A 27,204-nucleotide genomic window follows, 5' to 3' on the forward strand; every position below is an offset into this window, starting at 1 on the left:
GCCTTATACCTGTGGATGTACTCCTGTTTGGCTAGAGGGTTTTCTCCATTATGTTAATGGGGTAGTTACATAATTTTATGTCAACTTGAGGACAGTAAGAGTGAAGGGGAAAAAAGAAAAAAAATTATAAAATATCAATGGTTCATGAGGGAGAAAAGGTTGGGAAATGAGCTGATACCAAGTAGAAAGAAAATGTTTTGAAAATGATGATGGCAACATATGCATAAATGTGCTTGCCACAATGGATGGATGGATGGATTGTAATAAGAGCTGTAAGAGCCCCCAATAAAATGATTTTTTTAAGAGAAGGGGTGGAGTCTAGCCTGTCAATCAGGTCACAGCCTGATGATGCTTCCTTGAAGGTGTGGCCTTCTCATGAGGATGCTGGGAACTTCCTCTCTTTATCCTGGGAGGCAGGCCACACATTTTCTCGGCTTCACCTTCCTGTTGAGGAGCCACACTCATGAGTTGGTGGAGCCACGTGGAGATGCTTCCACTGCCAGTAGATCCACAGAACTTTTCACCCACCAGCCTGTGATCTTCCTGCATTCAGCATCATGAGTCTCAAGAGGAGTTTATGGGTTTGTTCCGACAGATGGTCTCATATGGCCTTATGGACTTGATCTGGACTGGGCTAAGATGTCTTTTTAATATACAATTACTCTTTCATATAAAGATCTCTCCATAAGTGTGAGAAACAAAAAATGGGGAGAGAGTGTATGTGGAAAAACTCAACCTTCGTACATGAAGGCATCTGGAAGGCCAGCGCTAATGTGGAGGGAACGAACCTTCATGCTCATGGGTTGCAGATGCAGATGCGTCTCACTCACATTCTCATAAGTAAAAGTCATTCCCTTCAATGTTCCCCATAATAACGCCAAATTTCAGGTGCTGTTTGCAAACACATGGTCTCTTATTATAAGCTTGAAGGTCAACTGCTTGAAGGCTATCTGCCACGAAAAGCAATCAGACCCTATTGTCTATCCCACCTGATGTAAGGCCCACTCCCTTCTGATCAGGGTAATGGATTGTTCCCCTGGAGAAGAGCTCAAAGACACCTAAGGTCAAGCCAACTCAGGGACGATCAAGGTTAGGCTGCCATCTTGACACCAGAGCCTACCCATCCGGTGATGTATGTGCCTTCCGGTCATGTGTGCCTCTAGTGCAGGGGTTCTCAACTTGTGGGTCACGACCCTTTTGGGGGTCGAATCAGCCTTTCACAGGGCTTGCCTAAGACCATTGGAAAACACGTTTCTGATGGCCTTGGGAACTGAGACACCACTCCTCTACCCATCTCTAGGTGGGTCTGCCAACATGCAGATATGCCCACATATGAGTACCCAGTGTCAAGACTGTTACCCATGCTACACCATTTATTTGTCACTAGAAATAAATATTTCACAATATATAATTACATATTGCTTTTGTGATTAATCACTATGCTTTAATTATGTTCAATTTTTACTAATGAAAATATATCCTGCATATCAAATATTTACATGATGATTCATAACAGTAGCAAAATTACAGTGATGAAGTAGCAACAAAAATACTTTTATGGTTGGGGGTCACCACAACATGAGGAACTGCATTAAGGGGTTGCAGCATTAGGAAGGTTGAGAACCAGTGCTCTAGTGCCTCCCCTTAGGCACTAGGTCGTCCCTCTCCTGTTACATGTATGCCTCCAGTACAACCCCTTCCTGTTACTTATGAGCTTACTGTGACTTGCTTGCCCGAGATTACATAAGTCTATGAGTCAATAAAATATGGTCTCATTCTGGTTGCAGTCATCAGGGACAGGTGAGTTCTTGCATGCTGTGTGTCGTCTGGTGTCTCTTTAATTTACCCCTCAATTACGTCATCACCCCTTGGACCCATCCCATTGTGGGGAAGCTGGTCCCCCACCTATGAGTGCCTCTGAATTTGTTTCTCTAGTCAACCTGGACTAACACGGTTAATAAGGCCATACCTGTGTAGCGATGTCCTGAAGATCACTTCTGAGTTATAAAAAGAACAGAACAACACATATGAAGGTGGGGACAGACAGACACCAGCTGAGGACATACAAACCAAGGACCATCAAGAAACTGAGGGACGGCCAGATATATGACAGAGAGAAGGAACCCACATTCTAACCTCAGGGTCAGCGGTTTGGACCCACCAGGAAGAGGAGGCTTTTTCTGCTCTTGTAAAACATGCAGTCTCAGAACCCCCCCGGGACAGTTCTACTGTGTCCTTCAGGGTCATTGTGAGTCAGGATTTACCTGCTAGCAATGAGTTGGGGTTTTGTTTTTTTCATCAACAAGGAAGGAACAGTCATGCAGGAGACCTTGATTTGCACTTTGAGCCTCCAGGGCTGTGAGAGTAACAAATGGCCCTCATTGGTGGTGTTTGTGTTGTGTTTGTGTTGAAGCAGCAGTGTTGGAGAACTAAGGATCTGGGATTTATCTCTCCTTCCTTTTATAGGAGCAAACAACAACAACAACTTACCGCCACCAAGTTGAGCCCAGTCCAGCTCATAGTGACCCTACCGGACAGGGTAGCCTAAGGGGAAAAAGGTAACTTTCTATTCCCATAAAGAGTTACAGTCTGGAAACCCACAGGGGCAGTTCCACTCCCTCCTATACTCGAGTAGTTTGTTTTGTTTTGAATGCTTTGCAGGAGTAGAAAGCCTGCCTCATCTTTCTGGAGGGGAACACTGGTGGTTTCAAACTGATGACCTTGCTCTTAGGAGTCCAAGGTGTAACCCACTGTGCCACCAGGGATCCTGTAACGGGGAAGTCTCTATAATTTGCAAGCCAATCTCTCTCAACACGGGGGGGGGGGGGGGGGAACCAAACATTATCTTTGAAAGGCTGTTGATGTAGAACCCATAGAGATTGCCCTGAAACGTAAGATCACAGGTGGGCACTAGAACATGGAGGTCTTGGGGACCTGGCTCCTTCTCCCCCCCCCCCCCGCCTCCACCCCCGGACAATGTATGTTTCATGATCAGCGTTTCACCTGCAGGCTCGCTGGGGTAGGTGGAGGTGGAGGTGACGTCAGCTTCAGCCATCTGTCGCAGCAGGGTCTGCGGGGCGCCCGCCTCCCACTGCCTCCTGTTTCCAGCAGCAGCAGCAGCTTCGTGGCTGAGCAGCTCTGAGTCTAAGGAAATGACCCAAGTCAGAAATAACTCAAGTTTTGAGGAAGCCTATCATCTGGCCTCTCAACACTGGGGAGGTCCCACCCTCATCCTAGCACAGATCATAACAGAAAACTCAACATATAAAAACAGGACTAAAAATGGCTTCCCTGTCATCACAGGTGTTGACTGACCAGCCAACATATCCGAATGTTAAAGAAACCACGGTGGCACGTGTGGAAACTCCCTTGGGAACCCAGGACATCGTTTACTGCAGTCCCTTGCCACATCTGTTTCCTCATGGAAAAGATCACACGTGTTCTTTTTTTATGACTATGCTTTCAGCATGGGGAATTTGAAACCTGATAAGAAACTAAAATACACTCATAATCCTACCCTCCAGAGACTTTGAACCGTACTGTGATGCTGAACTGTACTGTGTTGTTGAATAGACTGTGCCGTGGTACCATCCTGTGCTGTGGTACCGTACTGTGTCGCTGAACATACTGTGTCGTTTAACATACTGTGTAATTGAACATCCTGTGTCGTTGAACATCCTGTGTCGTTGAACATCCTGTGTTATTGAACATACTATGTTGACTCCTAGCAGCCCCACATGTGTGGAGTAGCACCGCTCCATCATGTTTTCTTGGCTGTCATCTTGTAGGGAAGCGGATCACCGGGCAGTTTCTCCCTCGAGCCACTGAACGGGTCCCCTTGCAAACCCGCTTGCACCGCCCACTCTCCAGAGTGAAGAAGTGGCTAATGGCACATTTTCCTTGAGGCTGTTAGCCAGTTGGCCATCAGCATTCATTTGAATAATCCCTTCTTTCCCAAGGACTACGGTGTCACTTTTATAAAACACCCAATTATGATATGGGAGAACTACACGGCTTTCTACTCTCCTGGTTACCGCTTCGGAAACCCACAAGGACAGCTCTCGCCTGCCCTACGGGGTTGCCAAGAGTTGGAATTGACTGGAAGGCAGTGTGTTTGTTCTGAAATTGTGGTACATGCCAAGTGTGTTCCCACACGATCCCTTCTACCTCACTGCTCTGCCTGTTCTCACGGTAGCCGGAATGGCCGTACATTTATGTAAAGTAGGCTGATACTTGGGAGGGGAACACCCACCATCATCGAGTTGGTGCTGACTGGCAGCGGCCCTGCGCAACATTCCTGAGGCTGTTAATCTTTGTCTTGTTGTTGCTTTAACTTTTTACTGCAAGTTAGGTGAAAGTTGAGGGAGCAGATTATGGTTTTACATTAACCTAGTCATACACATTTTGATTCCACTCATCCGCTGGAATCCCCTCAATGCACCCTGGCTTAGCCCACTTCCTCCCCACTTCAGCTTCTACTCTCCCCTCTTTCCTAACCCTACAAACGTGTCCTTGGGAAAATGCTGCTCTTTTGATCTTAAATGGTTGATTATTCTAACATGGAGGTAAGTTCACTTCCAGACCTGAAGGCTATAAATCTTTACTACCTAAAAACAAACCAACAAACTCACTGCCATGGAGCCCATGCTGACTCTAGGAACCCTACAAACAGAGTCGAGCTGCCCCTGTGTGTTTCCAAGGCTGCAAGTCTTTATGGGAGCAGAGCCTCATCCATCCCCCAGGCAGCAGCTAGTGTCTTTGAACTTCTGACCTTGGGGTGAGCAGTTCAATGCCTAACCCATTATGCCACCAGGACTCCAAATCTTGACGACCAAGTTTTCCTTATTTTCTTTTTCAAACTTCCTTGGCTAGTTAAGAATCACTTGGCCAAGATCCCCATCACATCCTCCCCACCACCCCACAATTTATGTGATTTTGATTGAAATCTGTATGCTCCGTTTATTCAAGTGGTCTTTAAATACTTCAGTAAAAATCTATAACTTTCTTAATCTGTTCTGCATAATTTTGGTAAAGCTTATTCTGTAAGTGTTACGCACACAGAATTGCCACTGTAAATGAGATCTGAAGATCAAATGAAGACAATATTACATAAATATTACAGGCAAAGGCTCTAAATGAGTCATAGAAAATGAACACAAAATTCCAAAGAAACATCTAAATGCCCAATTACATGAATAATAACGACAGAAAAGCAAATGAAAGTGAGAGGCCATTTTCAGTTTCAAATGAATGAAAACATATTTTTTCAAGTAGAAAGAAAATGTTTTGGAAATGTTGATGGCAATATTTGTACAAGTGTGCTTCATACAATTGAATGGTGGATTGTCATAAGATTTGTAAGAGCCCCCCAATAAAATGATTAATGAAGAAAACAGTGAAGAATGGGGTCTCTCCCCTTCCTAGTCAAATTGAAGCATATCACGGCCTACTAAGCATAAGCGTCACACAACAAAGCTGGACAGGGGTCCCCAGAGCCCAGTTGCCATGGTGTCAACTCCCACTCATGACTCTCCCACCCCACCCTGCAGAGAAAAATCGTGCTCCATAGGATTTCCAAGGGCTGATTGAGCAGAAGTGGGTCTCACCAGGCCTTTCTTCCAAGGCACCTCTGGGTGAATTCAAACCCCTGACCTTTTGGTTAGCAGCCAAGCAGTGCTACAACAGAGCCCTAAACTAATCATAATGGGGAAAAAGGAGGAAGAAGGGTCCAGAGACCTTACCGAGACACCATCACCCTGGGTGGGCAGTGGGACCTGTCGGGATGTTGAAAGTGTTGGTTGGGAAGGAGGAGTTGCTAAGCTGATGTGACAACATGCTGAGTTTGAGGTCTAGGGGGGTCATACTGTTAGGCAGCTTAGCCTAGGGAATTGGGAAGTCCATTTATGCATGCCCAGGAGAGCCAGCATAGGACAAAGCTGTTGGATGGACGTTATGCCTGGAGCAGCCCACCTGGGCCAGGTGATTGCAATTCAGCCAATGGGATCGACCTGGGGTCGTTCACCACGCCTCCCCGGGAACCCTTGAAAAGGCAGGGACCTGAAGGGAGAGGGGAGTTTTGTCTGGTCGTCTTCGTGGGAGGAGAGAGATCCTTGCGGGACCCTGAGCAGGTTCTGCCAGGCCGCATGGTCAAAGGAATCCTAATGGGTGTCACGTAAAACCTGAAACTTCTTTTAACTCTCATTAAATTCACTTGGATCACGAGCCCGGCTTCGGCGTGAAATCTTTCTCGCGCGGAGCCAAGGACCGAGGCTGAAATTTAGCCCGGAGAGAGAAACCTAACAATACCCCTAGACTCCCAGCAGATGATGGAATAGTATGGAAGATTCCTGGAAGAAGCTGGCACCAGGATGTAGGTGCAACCTCCTAAAGAGGAAATGTGGAACAAGACAGGAGAGCTGATTCTCAGAGACTGCCCACACCGCAGGTGTGACAAGAGAAGAGAGGCGTGCTGTCAGAGAATCCCAGCTCAGTGGGAGCACAAGGGGGTCAGGTGACTGAGGGAGGGGGAGCCAGCTGAGAAGAGAAGTCAGATGGATCGCCAGCAAAACAATCCCTTCTCATCCTTGGTTTTCCCAGAACATCTACCTGTTTCTGGGCAGCAAAGTTCTTCAAACGCTCCGTCTGTGCCATCCCCATGCTGTTTCGTCAGGTGGTCTTCCTTAAACTTCAGCCCGTCCGCAAAGGTCAACGTTTCGTTTAGTGTGTCGCCGACTGCCTAACGTGGTTCCAATGAGTTTTCATGAGAAAGAAACCAGATTTTAAAACATGAAACACTTGTGTGTGTGTTTCCTGTGACATTTATATAGCAAGACACATGGTAAGCCTGGGATCTTTGTTTATGAAACAAACCTGTAGAGACTGAAGACTGGGACTAGGTTGGCACAAGAGAGAAACAGGGATGTTTGCCTGGCTGCTCCTTGTCAAGGGTGACAAGCCGAGATCATGGGACAGCTGCATCTTCATCCAGACTTACTCACGGCCGTTGACAGTGTTTCAGCACTCTCAAGGCTAGCTTGCCCACACCTTGCTTTGAGAAGGAAACGTTCCTAACCAGGCCCTTCATTCACTGCCACCCAGGTGTTCCAACTCATAGTGCCTGTGAGTTTCCAAACACTGTAAACCTTTTAAAAATGTTTTAATAAATCATTTTATTAAGGGTTCTTATAGCTCCTTTTTTATCCCCCCTCCTATAGCTCATTTAGTTAAAAAATCATTTTATTGGGGCCTCTTACAGCTCTTATAGCAAAATCCATACATCAATTGTTCGTCCTCCTGGAGGTGGGGGAGTTTTATGCCAGTCATTGCTATTGGTTCCCCCTTTCTCCCCCAAACTGTCCATCTTTCTGGGAGCAGAAAGCTCATCTTTCGCCCTCAGAGAAGCTGGTACTGGTAGTTTCGAACTGCTGACCTGTTGGGAAACTGAGAGCTGGGAAGAGAGTGTATGGGGACAAATTCTCTATGCTGATATTTAAAGCGTCTGGGAGGCAGACTCGTGGAGGGAGGCCTTGACATTTGTGAGATGGAGATGAATCCCAGTCACAGTCTCCTAACTACAAGTTATTTCCCACAATGTGCCAGTAATAATGTGAATTTGAAGATGCTGCTTGCAAGCCCATGGCTGCTACTATACACTTGAAGGTTAACTAGCTGCTTGAAGATAATCTGCCACCGAGCAATCAGACCACCCCACCCTAAGTACCGCCCACTCCCTTCTGATAAGGATCACAGATTGCTCCCCTGGAGAAGAGCTCAGGGACAGTTAGGGTCGAGCCAGATCAGAGATGACCAAGGTTGTGCTGCCATCTTAACTCTAGCGCCCGCCATCTTGTTGCATATGTACCTTCCTGTCACATGTATGCCATGTATGCCTCTAGTACCTCCCTTTCCTGTTACATGCAGGCCCCAGCACATCCCCTTCCTGTTATGTATGTGCATGAAGGGGCTTGCGTGCCCGAGATTATACAGACCTGTGAAAGAATACATTAGCGCTCTCTCTTGATCCTGCCATTGGAAGAGGTGAGCCCTTTCATGTCGTCTCTTTAATTTACCTTCAATTACACAGTTGCCCATGACCTATTCGGTTGTGGAGGCTGGTCCTCCACAAACTTGCAGTTAGCCCAAAGTGTAATCAGACCCCTATGTGGTTACTAATACTCCACAGCCAAGTAGAAAAGTGATGACTTGTACTTCACATGTAGCAAAGCCAGAATAGCAAAAGATAAACACCTTGGTGAGTAAAACTGTCTTGACGCATTATTTGCTTCTAGCAGGCCAGCTTCTGAGCCTCATGTCATAGAGCCACTGAGGCTCTGCCACTTCTCAATGCCAACCTAAAAATAGGCTCCAGCTATGCCCTCCACAGCTCTGAGGCCTGAGGGACAAAGAAAGGTGGGCCCTAACTCTGATGACTGCAATACAGCCTCATGTCGCAAAATGCGTGTTTAAAAAAGTGAGAGAAATTTGGGCATGTGCATTTAAAAGTTAATGAAGGGTGTAAAAGAGATTGTGTATCAGGCATGATGCACTAATAACTATGTAATATATGGGAGGTGGCCCAAAAAGTTTGTGGAGAAATGAAACTAAAATACAATGGAATTTTTCTGCAAATGTTTTGAAGTTGGGCATTGGACAAGAAAGACCAAAGAAAAAATTGACGCATTTGAACCATGGCGCTGGTGAAGAATATTTAGTCAATGTAAAAAGACCAAAATCCTCATGAGTGAACCAATAGGTAACATCATGATCAATGGAGAAAAGATTGAGGTTGTCAAGAATTTTGTCTTACGTGGATCCATGATCATGGAAGCAGCCGTTAAGAGATCAAAAAAAAATCACAGCATTGGGTAAATCTACTATATAAAATCCATGTAGAGGGTTGCAAAACAAGGACTAAGGTGCCTGAGCCAAGACATGGCTGTTTCCAGTCACCTCATTTGCATGTGAAAGTTGGACATTGAATAAGGAAGACCAAAGAAGAATCCATGTATTTGAATTGTGGTGCTGGCTAAGAATATTGAACGAACCATGGACTGCCCAAAGGACAAACAAGTCTGTCTTGGAAAAACATCCCAGAGTGCTCCTTAAAGGCAAGACTTCGACTTACACACATTGGACATGTTGTCAGGAGAAACCCGTCCCTGGAGAAGGACATCATTCTTGGTAAAGTAGAGGGGCAGGGAGAAAAAGAGGAAGGCCTTTGACAAAATGGAGTGACCCAATGGTTGCAACAATGCACTTGAGCACAGGAATAATTAATTGAAAGGATGGTGTGCAACTGGGCAGTGTTTCGTTCTGTTGTGCATCGGGTTGCTATTGGTTGGACCTGACTAGAGAGCTCCCCATATGAAAGGAAAATCCAAATGGAACTACAAATCAATTAATTTTGACATCTAATAAGTAGGGCCAGGAAAAAGTGGGTAAATAGTATATCAAAATCAAACAATAAAACAATGTTTGAATGTATTATATGTGTGCCCTGCATTCATGCACCATAACAAGGTATTTGATGCATTTGGATACATCATTGAAATTAACCCAGAGACCTGTACCAAGCTACCAATAACTAATGAAGACATAAAACAAATATTCATGGCCTCAGCATCCTGCTTGGTTCTTTTAGGTAATTCAGCATATTAGGTGTTGACCATGTATCATAGTAAGGTGTGATAGTTACACAATCTCATGTCAATGTGATAAATAAAGTGTAGGGGTGGAGTTTATCCTGTCAATCAAGTTGTAGCTTGATGACCTCATTTGGAGGTGTGACCGAGATACCTGGTTCATTGAAGGCAGGCCTCTCCCTCTCTACTCTCACCTTCCTGTTGGCGAGCCACACTGAGCCCTGGGATCCCTGGGATGCAGCCACCACCTTTGGATCCACAAGACTTTGCACCCACCAGCAAATGATCTTCATGTATTCTGCATCGTTGCGTGTGACTGTGTGAGTCTAAAGAGGGACTTATGGACTAGTAGCAGACTTATGGATTAGTATCAGACATAAGCACTTGATCTGGACTGGACTGGGATTTTGCTCGATATATAATTACTTCTTTATATAAAGCTCTCTTACACATATAAGAGTGTCTCTGAATTTGTTTCTCTAGTCAACTGGCCTACCATACAAAGTACATCTTAGACGGTATAATATACATACCATATATACTTAAGTATAAGCTTATTCTCAAGTATATATGGTATATTGCATGGCCTACCACACAAGGTACAATATATACATCTTGACATGATACAAAAGTTAATATGGCACGGTGTTAATATTATATGGAAATGCTCCTTTATAAAAGAAAAATAAATCTAGGTGGAATCATTCATCCAAGGAAATAACTTTAAAGAAACAAGTCAGGAGGTCAAAAGTATTTTAGAGGATTAAATTGATCACTAGAGGGCCTTTTAGGAATATTTAGAAAAATTCTCCCTATAGCACCCTGAAGCATGCTATTAAGACACATGTGTTTTCTTATGCCCGCAAATGGAAATATGTCCTTCCTGGCATACCTCTTCCTCTGATTGGTTATTTTCTTCAGAAATACAGTTGCTTAAATTAATTTCAAACTTTACCCCTCTCTAAAAGAAAGCAAGGGAAAGAATCTTTATTTAGCAATCAAATAAAATAGCAACATCTTAGTTAGGTCTTTTGACATTACAGAAACTTAAAATTATTATTCTGACATTGAAAAATAAGGCAGTCCATGAAGTAGTGTGAGCAATGTCCTACACATGACCCAGATAAAATGGGATGGTCCCCTAACCAATATTTTAACATGCAAGCACAAGGTGAAAAGGTTCATTACCTTAACTTTATATTTGTTTTCTGGAATTGTACTTTCCTTTATATTCTGAAGCTTAATATGCTTCAAGCTTCTTTCAATACCCTGAAAGAGAGACAATTAAAATTATATCATTCAAGGTTGACATTATCATAACCTCTGAATTCATGACCCAGTACATTTACATGACTTGATTCCTGGATTCGGGAGATGATGTAGGATGAGGAATCTCATTACTGGCATACAATGGAACTTGGCTGAGAGCAGAGAACACCAGAAAGGTCTTTACTTGTGTTTTATTGAGTAGGCAAAGACATTAAATTATATAGATCACAAGAGATTATAGATAGCATTGAGAAGAATGGGGGTGTCAGAACACACCATTGTGCTCATGTGGAACCTGTACAGGAGCCAAGAGGCAGTTCTATTGTATTGGAATAGAACCAGGGAATAGCGCGCGGCTTAAAATCAGGAACGTGTCCATCAGAGTTGTATCCTCTGACCATGCTGATGCAGTCCTTCTGATGAGAACTTAATCTGAGAAGCCAGACTAGGTGAAGAACTCAGCATCAGGATCAAACGAAGGTTTACTAACAACCTGTGAGGTGCAGGCGGCATCACCCTGCTGGACTCGAAGCACTTGCTGATGAGACTCAAGCCCTGTTGCCTTCAGTATGGATTACAAAACTTGCAAAGAAAACAGAAATCCTTACAACTGGACCAGTAGACATCATGCTAAACAGAAAAGACTGAAGTTGTCAAGGATTTCAGTTCATTTGGATCCACAGTCAGCGCTGGGCAGCACCCGTCAAGGTATCAAAGGAGATAGAAAGAAGAGGCGTGCTGCTTTCCTTGCACCAAGTGTGTACAACTCTATTCGCTTAACTTCAGATTTCAACTCTCTGGGGGGAAATGCCCTAATTTGCTTATTTCTTTCTAATATGTTTTCATTGTTAGTCACTTGACTTTTCCATTTTATTTTACGGTACCGGATTCCATATTGTTACGCAGCCAGATGATGAGAGGAAAAAATACCCTGTAAAACTCTATCTGGGACAAAACAACAATTTATAAATTATCAAGGGCTCATGAGGGAGGGGGGAGCGGGGAGGGAGGGGGAAAAAACAGGACCTGATGCAAAGGGCTTAAGTGGAGAGCAAATGCTTTGAGAATGATTGGGGCAGGGAATGTGCGGATGTGCTTTATACAATTGATGTATGTATATGTATGAACTGTGATAAGAGTTGTATGAGTCCCTAATAAAATGTTTTAAAAAAAGAAAAAAAGCAGTTAATTAATCTATAAAGCAAAAAAAAGTTACCTGTTTTTTTTTTCATTTACCCCACATGTCCCTGATATCTTTTATGATAATTTTACAGTATCTTCAGGATTTGTAACTTCTACTTCTCTAGACAAAACTTTAATGATATACATTATTTAAAATATAAGGGATCGCTTTTATTATGATTCTTGATTGATAATAATAGTTCCTAGCACCAGATTAAATAATTGGAAACTTTTCCATTAAAAAAAAGTATACAAGGATTTTTTTGTCCTTCATATCGTCACTATAATTTAAATGTAAACCGTTTAATCACAGGAGTATTGTTATTTCATAGGTTGCAAAAGTCTTTCTCAGAATTAATCTGAATCAACTAAATCACTTCCACATGAGCTTGAAATATTTTCCCAGAAAAGAAAAAAATCTCTCTCAAGGTGCATTAGCTATTTCAGCTCTGCCTGTCTCCACCACCCCGGCCAAAAACGTGAGGCTGAAATGATATGAAGGGAGCCGTTTATCACTAGGTTTCATCATGTCCATTGTGTCTGGGCCACTGACACAAACACCATCCAGGAAGCTAAAGAGAAAGCGTTCTCAGAATTGACTTAAAACATTGCCATCAAATCAATAGGGACTCAATAGTGATCCTATAGAGTCCCAGCGAGGGTCAATTCGGTGGAGTGTAAGAACTGAGCATAAGCAATCGTCAACAGGTCCTCCCATGCATTAACTGCACAGTTAGGGTGTTAAAGAGTACTGCACTAGAACAAACCCCAGGGGCAACGCTGAGCATCGGCCAATCACAGAACAAACTCCGTGGGCAACGCTGAGCATCGGACAATCGCCGTCACTACCTGTACAGGTGATACTTCCTCGGCTGCTTCCTGGTTGATGGGCAAGTTACTTTTCTTCACCAAGTAGGTTCTCTGATCAATTTTTGGATCCTCCTTGAACGGAAATTATACACAGTCAACAAGAGTGGTTCTGAATCTCTTCTGGAGACTACTTTATGAACGTTGACCAGGGCTGGAATAGGTTTTAATGAGGACGTACTTTCCTCCTGCTGGCAGACATCATCAGTGCTATGCCTCCTCTTTCCCAAGCTTTCCTTCAGGTTACCCCAATACTTCTTTCATACGTTCACCCTAAATGTCTGCTGTTCCTCTTTCCTGAACTCAGATTCCCCACAACACACAAAACAGACAAATCTACCAAACCAATTGTCATCGAATCCATTCTAAATCATAGCCCACCAACGTGGTTCAGAGTAGACCTGGACTCCAGAGAGTTTTCTTTATATACATAAGCTTTTTATCGGCATACCTTACTCATTCCCATCTATCCCTTCCCTTCCCGTGCATTCCTGCTGTTCAATCCCATCGGGTGGTCCACAGAGTTTTCAATGGCTATGCTCCTTTGAAAGTAGGTGGCCAGGTCTTCCTTCCAAGGTACCTTTTGGTGGGTTTGAATTGCTAACCTTTCCAACTGTTTAACCACCAGGGACCTACCTTAAATACAAGAATGATGATGCCGCATGAACCAAACCTGCTCTGAAAAGAACCACCTCCAACGTGTCCTGTCTAGCACGCCCAGTTCTCTTTCTGAAGTAATGCACGGACTTCTCTCAGAAGGCTGCTCTCCTCCTTTGCTCCATCCTCGTGGCTCTTTACAGGAGTAGAAAGTCCCCTGCTTCTCCTGAAGAGCAGCTGGTGGTTTGGAACTGCTGACCTTACAGATCGTGGCCCAACGCACACCCACCACACCACCAGAGCCCCTTTTATTGAAATAAATCTCTACCTATGTATATACACAAGATTCACTGGTTTTGCCTCTCCAGAGAACCCGGCCTAAGACTCATGCCTCTCTATATAATAAAATTGTAGAGTTTCTGGGAAAAGGTTATTAATGTTATGCCTGTTGAATTTAGTTAGCTCTTTAGGAAATATCAGTTTATTTAGCAGGATGAATTTGTTTACCTCCAGTTCTTGCCCCATCTTCTTTCTAATTTCTTTCATGTCACTGTGATACTGTTGGCGTATTTCCTCTAGCTGCTTCCAATATTCCTGGAAAATAAACCCACCCCAAAATATTAATTTTGTGGAAAATTTAAGAAAATCAATCTCTCTGCAACCTATGGTTTTTAAAAATGTGTGAAATACAAAGCAAACCAGTTACGCAGTGAATGGTGACCTGGGACTACCATATAGTTCCTATCTTAATGTCTCCCTTGCTTTCTCATGACCTGTTAGTCTCGCAGGCATGGTTCTGCCTTTGGGAATGAGTGTTACTGACAGTTTGGCCCTATCACCAGTCCCCACTGTTTTGGTAAATAGTGTCCAATCACTTGGAAGAGTTTAATCTGTACAAGTCAACAATTCATGTATTGCAATCTCAAGTTGACTTACACTTGCACCATATCCTTCTATCAACAATATTTTAAATTCTATACCATTGGCTAAATTCACGACACAGTCAATAGAATTACATGATGCCTCATGGGGATGATTTATAATGTCCTCTATCATAAATGATAATGAGGTCTCTAAAGTGAATAATAGATATATGAATATATTTTGATCCACATCTAATTCTAGCCTCAATCTAAGAATAACTAGCTCTTTCTTTTAAAAAAATCATTTTATTGGGAGCCCTTACAACAATCCATACATGAATTGTATCAAGCACATTTGCACATATGTTGCCATCATCATTTCTTAAACATTTACTTTCTATTTGAATGCTTGGTATCAACTCCTCTTTTTCCCTCCCTCCCACCCTCGTGAACCCTTGATAAATTATTATTTTCATATCTTACACTGTCGGCTACTTCCCTTCACCTATGTTTCTGTTGTTCATCCCCCTGGGGGGTATGAATAATGAATTCTTATGACATGGCCCTATATGATACTTGCCCTTATGAAGAGATCACTGTAGATATGGGTGCTATAGCAAAGTGTGAGAAGAAATCAGATGGTGCCTGACTATCAGAAAGGATAGCATCTGGAGTCTTATGGATATGTCTTAAAACAACCAGCCATCTAAGTGAGGCCCACATAAAAGCCCACATGGACAAAGCCTGTGTGATCCAAGGACTGTAAATGATAAAATCCAAATCCAAAGGAGGGATGGTTAAATTACGAACATGCAGGTTTCAGAAGGCTGTGGATGACAGAGGCAGGGTCATCATGGGGCAGGGTCGCCCCATGATGGAAGCCATGGGTGAGTCCCTCTGACCATTCTCTAGGGGTGCGAATAGTCTTGCTAGCAAATAGGGAGCAATTGTACATTCGATTATGGCAGATGTAGTTAGGTTAAAATATAATATTTTGTCATTTAATCTCCCTTTTTAATCCATCTTAAGGTTGTTTCAGTTTTTAATATTTTCTACTTTCTTTTCAGTTGAGGTTTTTTCTCTGCTTTGTTTAGTCATTGTTGTTGTTTCATTTGTTTGTTTGCTTCCTGTTTGAGTTTTGAATGCATTTCTGTATATGAAACCCTAGAAGTAAATCCATAGGGACGTAACTGGATTAATAATTACAAAGGGGCGTGGGAGGGGAAGTGGGGGACGGGGAGCTAAGAATGATACAAGAAGAAAACGTTCTGAAGTGGACTGTGGTGTTGTTTGCATAGCTTTTCCTAATCTGATGGAATAACTGAATTGTATGATAGGTGAAGTATCATACCTGGAATTAGAGTACCAATAAGACATTTTTCCTTTTAAAGACCAAGAAAAACTTGCCCTTAAGGATGACAATTTGTCTTACATTTTGGCTGTGCCATTTCTCACTGTGTGTGACACAGCAGCTTCCGGTGATTTCACTTTTATATATAACTCCAAAGATGTGAATGATATGCATTTTTATATGTAACCCAAATACATTAATGGAAGTTATTTATATGCCTCATTTATATATAACCCTAAATATATTAAGATTCAATTATATACTGATCTAAGGTAAAAAGCCTTATGAATTTAGGTCTGCTCTAGTCTCAGAAAAGCTGAGATGCAAGTCTCTGTGTCCCCATAAACACCTAGTACAATGCTTTCCACACTGAGTTTGTCCAACAAGTATTTGTGCTATGCGACTTTTTCAGGTGCATTGTAAACAATATAAACAACATTCTGGAAAGCACAAAAGATCATGGTACATGTACATTGGTTGCCCTTAAATAAGAGTGTTTTAGATAGTTTTTAACCTGTTCCTTCATTTTATTTCTTCTGGGTTGCAGATCCTGGAACCTAAGATTTTCTCCATTCCCTCTTGGTTCCTGCCTCTCATTCTGAGTTGGCTCAGCAGAAGAAGGACGAAGACCCTGTTCATTGAGAGAAAAATTAAAAAAGCATATTTTCACATTGGAAACATTTTCTTGTAGTTTGACCTTGACTTTTTCTGATCAACAAAAATTATATGGCTACTGCTAAAGATTTGCCCGCATTGAAGATTCAGTGCTGTAGCAAAATGTGGTTAAGAAATCAGATGGTGCTCAGCTGTCAGAAAGAGTAAGATCTGGAGTCTTCAAAGCTTGTCTTAAAATAAGCAGCCATCTAAGTGAGGTGTCAGCTAAGTTCACAGAGAAGAAGCACACTAGCCTGTGTGATCCAAGGCATGTACATAATAAAATCCAAGACCAGAGGAGGGACCTCTGTCAGAGCTTACATTCTGCCTGAGCACCCAGTTTACAGCAGGCTAGAGATGAGAGCGAAAGCTCCAATTCCATTTCAGGGTCTCCATAGGGATGAATCCCCCGTGAATCCCCTCTGGCTGTTGACCAGGGATGTGAACAGACTTGCTCTCAGACAGAGAGCGCTGGAAAGTGGATTCATGCAGATGGAATCAGGTTAAGATGAACACCTTATTTGTTCTTCCTTTTGACTCTTTTAAAATTTGTTCTTGTTCTTATTATTTTGTTTTCTTTTCTTAAAAATACTTTTAGTGGGGGCTCTTAAATCTCTTATCACACCATATATTCATCCAGTGAGTCAAGCACATTTGCACATATGCCACCATCATCATTTTCAAAGCATTCTCTTCCCACTTGAGCCCCTGAGATCAGCTCCCCATTTCTTCCTCTTCCCTCCGCCACCCGCCCTCTCTCAGGAACCCTTGATAAGTTATAGATTATTATTTTCACATCTTACATCGTCCTCCGTCATTCCTCACCCACTTTTCTGTTGTTTGTCCCCTGGGAGGGGGTTCTAGGTTGATCCTTGTGATAGATTACCTCTTTATTCCCCCCACCCTCTCCTAATCCTCCTGGTATCTCTGTTTTCTTTTTAATTGAAGTTTTTCTCTGTTTTATTTTGTTATTGTTTGTATATTTTTCTTTATATGAAACCCAGGATAGGTGAATCTATAGCAATAGTAACTAGATTAATAGTTTCTTAGGGTTTTGGAAAAGAAAGGGGAAATGAGCTAATAATACTGAGTGCAAAAATGAAGAAAATGTTCTAAGATTAATTGTGGAGATGATTATGCAATTATTTTTAATATGTTTAAGCCAGACACCGAATTGAATGATATGTGAATTATATGTCAATAAAAGTGTTTTTTAAATTAAAAAATATATAATTATAAGGCCAATCAAAGGATCTGGGAGGCAGATTATGGTGAAGGGAGGCCTCCACACTCGGGAATTGGAGATGAATCCCAGTCCATTCTCCTAACTAAAGTTATTCCTCACAATGTCCCCATAATAATGCCAATTGAGACAGGGCAAGATATGACAAAATAATAATGTATAAATTATCAAGGGCTCATGAGGAAGAGGGGAGTGGGGAGGGAGGGGGAAAAAAAGAGGACCTGATGCAAAGGGCTTAAGTGGAGAGCAAATGCTCTGAAAATGATGAGGGCAAATAATGTACAGATGTGCTTTACACAATCGATGTATGTATGGATTGTGATAAGAGTTGTATGAGTTCCTAATAAAATGTTTAAAAAAATAATAATGCCAATTGAAGATGCTGCTTGCAAACACATGGCTGCTATTATACGCTTGAAGGTTAACTAGCTGCTTGAAGGTGGTCTGCCACCGAGCAATCAGACCACCCCACCCTAAGTACCACCCACTCCCTTCTGATAAGGATCATAGATTGCTCCCCTGGAGAGGAGCTCAAGGCCACTTAAGGTCAAGCTGCCATCTTAACTCTAGAAGCCACCTGTGATGTGTATGTCCCTAGCATGTCCTCTTCCTGTTATGTATGTGTATGACGACATCTTGCGTGCCTGAGATTATATAAATTTGTTGACAGAATACATTCCCTCTCTCTTGATCCTGCAGTCAGAAGAGGTGCGCCCTTGCATGTCTTGTCTGATGGTTCTTTAATTTACCCATCAACTACACAATCGCCTCTTAGGACCCATTCTGTTGTAGAGGCTGGTCCGACACACTCTACTCCGTCTCTGGATGGCTCGGGAAATTCACTCACATTGAGTCTCTCTGACATTTGTATGGGAAGCCTTTCAAGGTCACTGCCTGGATGAGTGATTTGCAGCGAGGAGACTCTATCAAGGTAAAAGCCTATGTGGAGCACTTGGCTCAGTCATCTATGGTGCCCCGTCTAGTCTTTTTAAAGTCTCTCTCTGTTCCTACGGGCTCTCTATGCAGCATCCAGCTGGGAGATCAGGTCTTGCTGAAACATGGAAGACTGCCCCACCTCACCCCTACACACAGGACCAGCTCACGGAGCAGTGGAATGAAGCGTTCAGCAGACTCCTGACCACACTGACTGCCACAGAGGTTGGAGAAGTCAAGCGTTGGATCCACCACACCCTATGAAACCAGTCACCACTGAAGAACGGAATGCAGAACCGCAGGTTGGACTGAAAATGCCCTTCATGTGATTCTCACCTTAGACCTTTTCCTTACCAGCATCCCAGGAATGTGGACCAGGATGTCAGTCCTCTCCAAGGGGATGAGAAATGTGTGAGCGAATTTAAGTTGAGAATATGATGAGCATTTCAGATTTCTATCTAGCTGGCGGGACCTGTGTGGAACAAACCTTCACTCCATGCTTCATAGGAGCCAGCACCCCTTTGGAGCTGCTCAGGAACTGTACCACATTCAAAGACACCCCCACTGAGCCTGTGAACTCTCCCACAATGCACTGTTGGGGGCTGATCTCTAACATTCAACCTCAGGTAATCCCAGTGAGAGACTGTGTACTATATACTGGTGGCAGGACAGCCCTGTCGTTTTCCTTTGAATCAGGGCTAAAACATGATGTGCACTAACATTACCTCCGTAACCTATGCCCGTGTCAGGTTACCAGCAGCATGGCTTCTGCTATGTGGCAACATCACCTATTCCTACGTGCCTGCTAATGCCACGCGGGTTCTTGCCCGTTGGGCTAATTAATTATTGTTGTATCATGCTTCAGAATCAACTTAGGAGTTTCTCAGATCAACCTGGTCACTGTCTTTGGCTCCTTGTTTGTCGGGCAATCCCAGACCCTTGGTTCCCTGCAACAGGGGCGCAGTCGTTCTGTTATAGGAGATGCCTGTTTGCCTCCCGTGTCCTGTAGTTCACTTACCAATTGTTTTTCCACTTTCAGCTTATATTGTTGAGCTTCAAGTCTCCTCTGCAGGTATTCAGCAGCCCTTAGAAAGTAAGAGTGTTGGGCATAAGTGGCAATGTTAACCAGGCTTAGAACTTGAACACCAGTGGGTTTTCAGCTTAGTCATGGGATTTACAAGTCACCCATGTATGCCTGTAAGTTCCAGAGGGTTTGAAGTTCTAAAATCTCTACACTGGAAAAGAAGATCTTTGGAACCAGAAGGAACGGAGTTAAAGGGAAACGTTGTCACTGAGGATACAGGATGGGCTGTTACAGGAACACTGTCTGATCCAGTGCTTTTTCCTCGGGGGAGAGATGAGTCCTGCTGTGGTCCGTGACACGTTGGAAAATATAAGCCACTGCCTGGAAGTGTGGGTCCTCATGCCTTCTGTATCTTTTGCTGGAGCTTTGCCCCACTTCATTTCACCGAAGGCCACTGGGGTCCTCGAAGCAGGGTCCTGTCTCCTTCTCATCATAGCACTCCAAAGAAAATGAAAAAGAGAGGGAGGGAAGGAAGGAGGGAAAGAAATAAGGGGTAAAAGCCAAATACCTGCTATTGGTCAATTCCAACTCATAGCGACCCCATAGGACAGAGTAGAACTGCTTCTAGAGGTTACTGAGGCTGTAAATCTTGACAGGAGTAGAAAGCCTCATCTTTCTTCTGAGGAGTGGCTGGTGGTTTTGAACTACTGACGTTATGGTTAGTAGCCCAAAGAGTAGCTCAGGGTTTCTTCATTCTGATACATCAATGTTTAATGGGTCAATGAGTGATGATGTTTTAGCTGTCTTTCAAAATGGCTGTGGTATTTTGCCAGCACAATTTTGACTAAACCAATTTCTGGGTTATACCTGTATTCTATTTTTTAACAGCGTTTTCCTGCAAAGAATTTCTGTCATGATGGGTTGCTAGATTAAAATGTCCACTATGAACATTTCAGTTCACAGTGGAAACGATGTGACGATCAATAACTTCCAGGGCAACCAGAGACAGAACTTTCCATTCAGATATCTCTCCTTTGGGATCATGATGAGCACTCGATTTACAAATAGGCAACTGAACATTCAACTGTATCGCTGCGATCAATGTGTCCTGTGTTAAGAAATACACTGGATGGCAAAGTAGTTGAGGTCTCTGAGGGTCAGTTCCTCATCTTTAAAATGGGCACAGTGCAGGTTTAACAGGCTATTGTTGTTGATTTCATTTCTGAGATGGGCTGTGTAAATATAGACAATGTGTTTTATATATATATATATATATATATATATATATACACACATATATATACACATATATATCTCCCTCTGGATTCCTTATCTCTCAAACATAAATAGTGGTCTGTGTGGCTTAAAAGTGTGTGTGTGTGTGTGTGTGTGTGTGTGTGTGTGTGTGTTTGGCTAGGGGTGTGTGTTGTAAATCTGAAATGGGTTTGGGTGTCTTTAGTGACAAACAAGGTAACCTCAAAGATACATGCATATACTAAATGGGCACAAAAGTACTGTCACTCATTTTATTAAATGGGCATCAACAGGACAAAGACTATGAAGATAAAAAGAAAAGGACTATCACTCAGAGGGTGGAGACGAAGGCTGGAAGAGGCTGCATCTGGAAAATGTCTGGCTAGTGTCTGCTGCATAGACAGTACGAGACACAAATGAGGGCTCAGGGTAGAAAGAGTCTTATCCAAAAATCTACCTGGCTCCGGTGCCAATATTCCTATGAATGAGACTATTCACAGCCAGCCTCTCTCTCACTCTATCCCTGCACAGATTCCTTCCAGACGAGAATCAGGGCTCCCAGAGGAAGAGGAAGGTTAGGAATGGCGGACAGAGGTCATGGTGGGGGTTTAGGGAGAGAGCAATGGGAAGACTCCCATTGAGGAAGAGGAGCATGCTGGGATGCAGCAAGTGGAGCCTGTGGTGAGAAGGTAGCAGCACACCAGGAAGGGAGGGACCTGTTTTTACGTGAAAGTTTGAGAGATAAAAGCAGATATAAAGTAACTGACCACTTGACAATGATCATATCTAGACAAACAGTGGAAGAGACATTTCTCAATGGCTAATAAAAGCGAAAGAGAGTTTTGTTTGTAGGTAGAACAGTTGATACTCATTAACTGAGGCTGTGTGGATACGGAGGAGCCCTGGCCGCATAGTGGGTTATGGGTCGGTCCACTAGCCACAAGGTCAATATATCGAATCCAGCAGCCACTTCTCAGAAGAAAAATGAGGGTTTCTGGTCCCAGAAAGGGCTATGCTCTTGAAAACTCACAGGGACAGTTCTACCCTGTTCTATAGGTTTGGAATCAACTTGATTCCAGTGAGATGTGGATATTATTATTTGAATTAATAGAATGCATAGCTTTTAATAACTAAAAAGTGATCAATCCATGTTACGAGAATGAGCAAAATCCAGTATCTTTAAAAATTAGACTTCGGCTTTTCCCATACCCACTTCTGAGGGATCGTTGCTGTGTCACTCTTGCTTGCCTGAGTTTCGATGACTATCTGATCATTCAACCTCAACTAGTCTTGTATATATTTTTAAAATCTATCTAAAATTTCAATAATCAACAGCCACAGTTACCAAAAGTTAGAAAACTCTCAACCTTGGGAGAAAAAAAGTGGTGATGGTAAAAACATATTTACAAAGTTATGACCAATCCAGGTCTTCAGTTCTGTGGCTAGATGCAAAATTTTAAAAAATAAATAATTTTATTGGGGGCTTTTACATATAACAATCCATATAACCAGTAGGTATCAATTATTGTAGGCATGATAATACTGAAAGTATAGACAAACCGACTGGAATTAAAGATCTGCAGAAATTTATTATGGAGCAACCTTTTTGAAACTCAACCTTGGAACAGTTTTAACTATTATTTTCTTTCTAATATACCCATATTCTGTAAATGCCAAGTGAGGTAGTTAGTTTATTGTACCCACCTGGCCAATAAATACATGGGGTTAATTGAAGGGTGGAGAGATAAATAGTTCAGTGAGCCTCACCTTTCTAGTTCTTGGGTCTCTTGATCTCTGATGGTCGGACCAGGGTGCAACTGCCTTAGCCAGTTCCCTGCTTCGGCTGGCAAAACTCACTTCCTGCAAGACATCCCTGAGGACCTATCCTGTTGTACATGGACCTACCCTGATGTACATGGACCTACCCTGATGCAGCCCTGGGTGCTGGAGCAGCCGTGTGGAGACCCCTGCCAGTGCCAAGATGTTTACACATTCACTGATTCAGCTTTCCTCCTGCAGTCGGCATCATTGTCTGTATTTTGTGAGATGGAGGAGGACTTTGTGGACTGGTGTTGGACATATGGGTTAATGTTGGACTTGTGGGCTTGGGCAGCACTGGGTTGGGATGTTTTCTTGATGTTCACTTACCCTTTCTATAAAACTCTCTTTATACGTGAGTTTCTGTGGATTTGTTTTTCTAAAGTACCCAGACTAACACACCAAGATTACAAATGCTGGAGACAATATTACATTTTCCTTTTCAAAATATCTCAAAGAATCATTTTGTTTCAAACCCAGTGATTAATGTTAATAAGATTAATAACCTCTTTGGAAAATGTAACTTGTATAACTATTTTCATCACTCCTAGGTAGTGGAATTGACCAGAAGGGAAACTAAATTAAAAATTCAAGAAAATGAACTCATGTCCACAGTTAAAAGGGGTGCCAGATGAGAAGATAAGTTACTTGAGATGAAAAGGAGTCAAGAAAACTCACTGCCATCAACTCACAGTGACCCTATAGAATAGAGTGGAACTTTGCCCAAAGCTATAGATCTTTCTGAGCAGCTGGCGGGTTTGAACCATCAACCTTGTGGTTAGCAGCCCAGCACGCAACATAGTACACCACCAAGACTCCAGAGAGATCCAAGGAACTATAAATTGTTTAAAATGAACAGTGTAGAAAGTCTTCCTGAAAGTGTTACGTTAGGAGAATTTGGAAAGATATCTGATAACGAATGTTGATACATAAAGATACACAGGGGATACCAGATGAGATTGTGACATTACCATTGACCTGGTGACGGACTCCGGCTTTCTTCTTGGTCATGGGACTCAACTTCAGGGTCTTTTTGAGGAACACGGTGATAACCTGGTTCATGGGCTCGCTTCTTTAACAGGTCAAGTTGAGCATAGTAATAATCATAGTGTCCACACATTGCAGCCACCTGGGGCCTTTCTACCATTTTTATCTGAGGAAGATTAAAAAAACATAACATAAACCTATAATCCTTGACTTTTGATAACACCCACAGTAAGACAAAACACTGAAGGTATACTTTTGTTGTTTGGGCTGTAAATTTTCTTTGAGATTAAAACCATGCCAGAGCCCGTGAGAGAGCGTCAAACCAGAAGCTCTGAGTGTGTGTCAACAGAGCCCTTTGAAAAAGGAGCCTCAACCCCGTTAGAAAGTCTTGACTGGAGTCTACTCCGTGCTGACTTTTAAAAGCTGAATTTTCTAACAGCGGTTCTTTGAGCCCTGAAGTGGACCTGACCATCGAACCTTAAGAAGACAGTTCTCTGCTCTGGGGGTTGACAGGTGCAGGATATCACAATTTATTCCCAGAGGATCTTTCCACTCTGGACAGACAGATGTAAGATGTCACAGCTTATGCCCCAAGGCCTTGATCCAAAGCATTATTAATAAGTCTTTTCCATGGACGCTCAGGAACAGACATGATTGAGAAGCAGATTTTACCACGGGTTTCCCCCATATATCCTGTCCTATCATTGTCCTGTAAACATCCCATAATAAACTGAGGAGGTACACTTGCAAACAGGTCCCCTTAGTCAATCATGTATCCTTACATATATATCACCCACCCGCCTATCTCTGCTGTGTTCCTGCTAGTCCATGCCCAGCCTTCTCCCTCGATTGTCTTGTAGCCAGTTGTGAGTTTATAACTCTTAGTTCCTGCTCTAACTATACAAACACGTGCCGTGTCCTCACTGGCTGACGGAGTGGACATTTTTGGGTTAGGTGCTTTACGGGAGTGTCAATGCTATTGTGTAGTCCATAGATTGGAGGATCTGCACAATCGACCCATAAATTACCATCATGATACATGGTGCTGGGACTCGAAGACAAGAAGGTGCTGAGTCACCCAGGGCCATTCTTCCAGGGAGAACATAAGGATGGTCACGCAACAGCGGGAATTGAGAAACCGCAATGTGTTATTTGTTGCGAAGTTCTATCAGCCGAATCTATGAAGCCGAACAAACTAAAATGCCATTTTGATAGCAAGCATTGAGTTTTGCCGACAAGGATACCAACTATTTTAGAAGCAAAGCTGATGGACTCAAGAAAGTCAGACTTGACACTGGTGGCAAGTACCACAAACAAAATGTCGCAGCCGTCGAAGCTTCATATTTGGTGGCACTCAGAATCACCAGAGCTGTGAAACCTCACACCATTGCTGAGGATTTACTGTCGCCAGCGGCCAAAGACATTGTTCGAGTTATGATTGGAGACGAATTTGTTACGAAATTGAATGCAATTTCCTTATCTAATGACACTGTCCACAGAAGAATAGATGATGTGTCTGCTGATATTCTTAATCAGGTAATCCAGGAAATTAAATCTGCTCCACTTCCACTATTTAGCACCCAGCTTGATGAATCTACAGATGTTGCAAACTTCACAGTTACTAGTTTATGTGAGGAATAGTAATGGCACCTTGAAAGAGGAGCTTCTTTTTTGCAAATCTGTTGTAATGACAGCTATGACACATGACATATTTGACACCGTTGGTTCATGTCTGAAAGAGCATAAGATCTTTTGGGAAAAGGTTTGTGGTGTTTGCACAGATGGTGCTCCAGCTATGCTAAGATGTCAATCTGGTTTTCGACTTTTGGTACTGAATGAATTACCCAAAGTCATCGGAACTCACTGTATGACTCATCAGCAAATATGAGCAATGAAGACGCTGCCACAAGAGTTACAAGAAGTACTGAAAAGTGTCATAATGTCAATTTTGTAAAGGCGAGCACTTTAAACCGTCGACTGTTTTTGAAACTGCAATGAGTTGGATGAGCTGAATAATGCTCTGCTATTTCACACTGAAGTGAAATGGTTGTCGAGAGGAAAAGTTTTAAAATGTGTGTTTTAGCTTTGTGATGAATTCAAACGTTTTTTAATCAGAAAGAAAGACCACAGTTCAAAGCACTTTTCAGTGATAAAAGTGAACTGCAGAGAAAATAACTTAATTGGTTGACATGTTTGCCATCTTGCATGAGTTAAATTTATCACTGCAAGGACCAAATGCAACATGCCTTGATTTGTCGGAAAGATCCGATCGTTCCAAATGAAACTTCAGCTTTGGCAAAAAGAATTGGATGAAAATAAAATTTACATGTTGCCTACCTTATTTTCTTTCTTTTGGAAACATGACGTTGAACCAGACAAAAGGAGTACGATGATTGTTTCTGTGAAAGAACACTTGCACATGCTTGCAGACAAAATTTCATCATACTTTCAAAATCTACCTGACACCCCATTTGCACTTGCCAGAAGCCCATTCACAAAGTTGAAGATGTTCCTGAGACAGCACAGAGGAGTTCATTGAACTTATTAACAGCGATGCAGCGAGAACTGATTTCGCTACAATGCCAGTTACAAAGTTCTGGATCAGTGTTTGCGGTCACATCCTGTTCTGTCTGAGACTGTGTTGTGCCTTCTTCTCCCATTTCCAACATTTTTGCGAAACAGGGTTTTCCAGCTTGTTGGTTATCAAGTCTAAATACAGAAGTAGATTTGTTATGGAAGATGATCTTCGTTGTGCAAAGACTGCTATGAGAATTTCTGATCTGCTGAGAAAGAAGCTATCTCAACCTTCACACTGATGTTGGCTCTTTACACATACTGTCGCAAAATGTAGCAATGTAGTTTAGTGCTGTTATAGTAAGACTGTTTGTTACCCATGCTACACCGTGCTTCAAGACAAAAATGTCATTTATTTGTCAATAGAAATAAATATTTCACAATACATAATTACATATTGTTTTGTGATTGATCACTATGCTGTAATTATGTTCAATTTGTAACAATGAAAATACATCCTGCATATTAGATATTTACATCGTGATTCATAGCAGTAGCAAAATGACAATTATGAAGTAGCAATGAAAATAATGTTATGGTTGGGGGTCACCACCACCTGAGGAACTGTATGAAAGGGTGGCAGCATTAGGAAGGTGGAGAACCACTGCACTAAAGAGGCCTTTAGGAAGATGAATAGCCAATCAAATGGCTAAAACTGAAATCCCACCCCCAGCCACACCCCCAGGTGCCAAGCTAAAATTTTTTTTCCAGCAGAGGTGTTGTTCACATATTATTTTTTGTTTGTATAATGTTATCTGGCTCATATTTCAGATTGAGGCATGTGAAACTGTAACTGTTCTATCTTCAACTTTCTAAAAAGGACACATTTATATTGTTCTATTTAAATACAAAGAGTAAGTGTATCCATTTTGGTTTATTAATCTAAGCATGAAAGCTAGAGCTTTTTAAAAACTCTTTGAAAGTATCAAATCACTTTCTTGGTTTTA

The 27,204-nt window shown here is 42.5% G+C and overlaps 1 protein-coding gene across 1 annotated transcript in view; it reads right to left on the reverse strand.

Moving 5' to 3' along the window:
- NEK5 (NIMA related kinase 5) overlaps positions 1-27,204 on the reverse strand; it is a 71,541-nt gene that overhangs the window by 18,190 nt on the left and 26,147 nt on the right. Inside the window, exons 11-20 of the mRNA XM_075562879.1 lie at positions 23,668-23,849; positions 19,619-19,685; positions 16,285-16,401; positions 14,064-14,150; positions 12,942-13,034; positions 10,830-10,910; positions 10,534-10,602; positions 6,607-6,736; positions 6,173-6,179; positions 3,004-3,128 (exon numbers count right to left, since the gene is read on the reverse strand). Of these exons, the coding sequence (XP_075418994.1) occupies positions 3,004-3,128; positions 6,173-6,179; positions 6,607-6,736; positions 10,534-10,602; positions 10,830-10,910; positions 12,942-13,034; positions 14,064-14,150; positions 16,285-16,401; positions 19,619-19,685; positions 23,668-23,849 (958 nt within the window). The remainder of the gene's footprint in view (positions 1-3,003; positions 3,129-6,172; positions 6,180-6,606; positions 6,737-10,533; positions 10,603-10,829; positions 10,911-12,941; positions 13,035-14,063; positions 14,151-16,284; positions 16,402-19,618; positions 19,686-23,667; positions 23,850-27,204) is intronic.

Source organism: Tenrec ecaudatus, chromosome 11 (genome assembly GCF_050624435.1).
Source record: "Tenrec ecaudatus isolate mTenEca1 chromosome 11, mTenEca1.hap1, whole genome shotgun sequence".
NCBI lineage: Eukaryota > Metazoa > Chordata > Mammalia > Afrosoricida > Tenrecidae > Tenrec > Tenrec ecaudatus.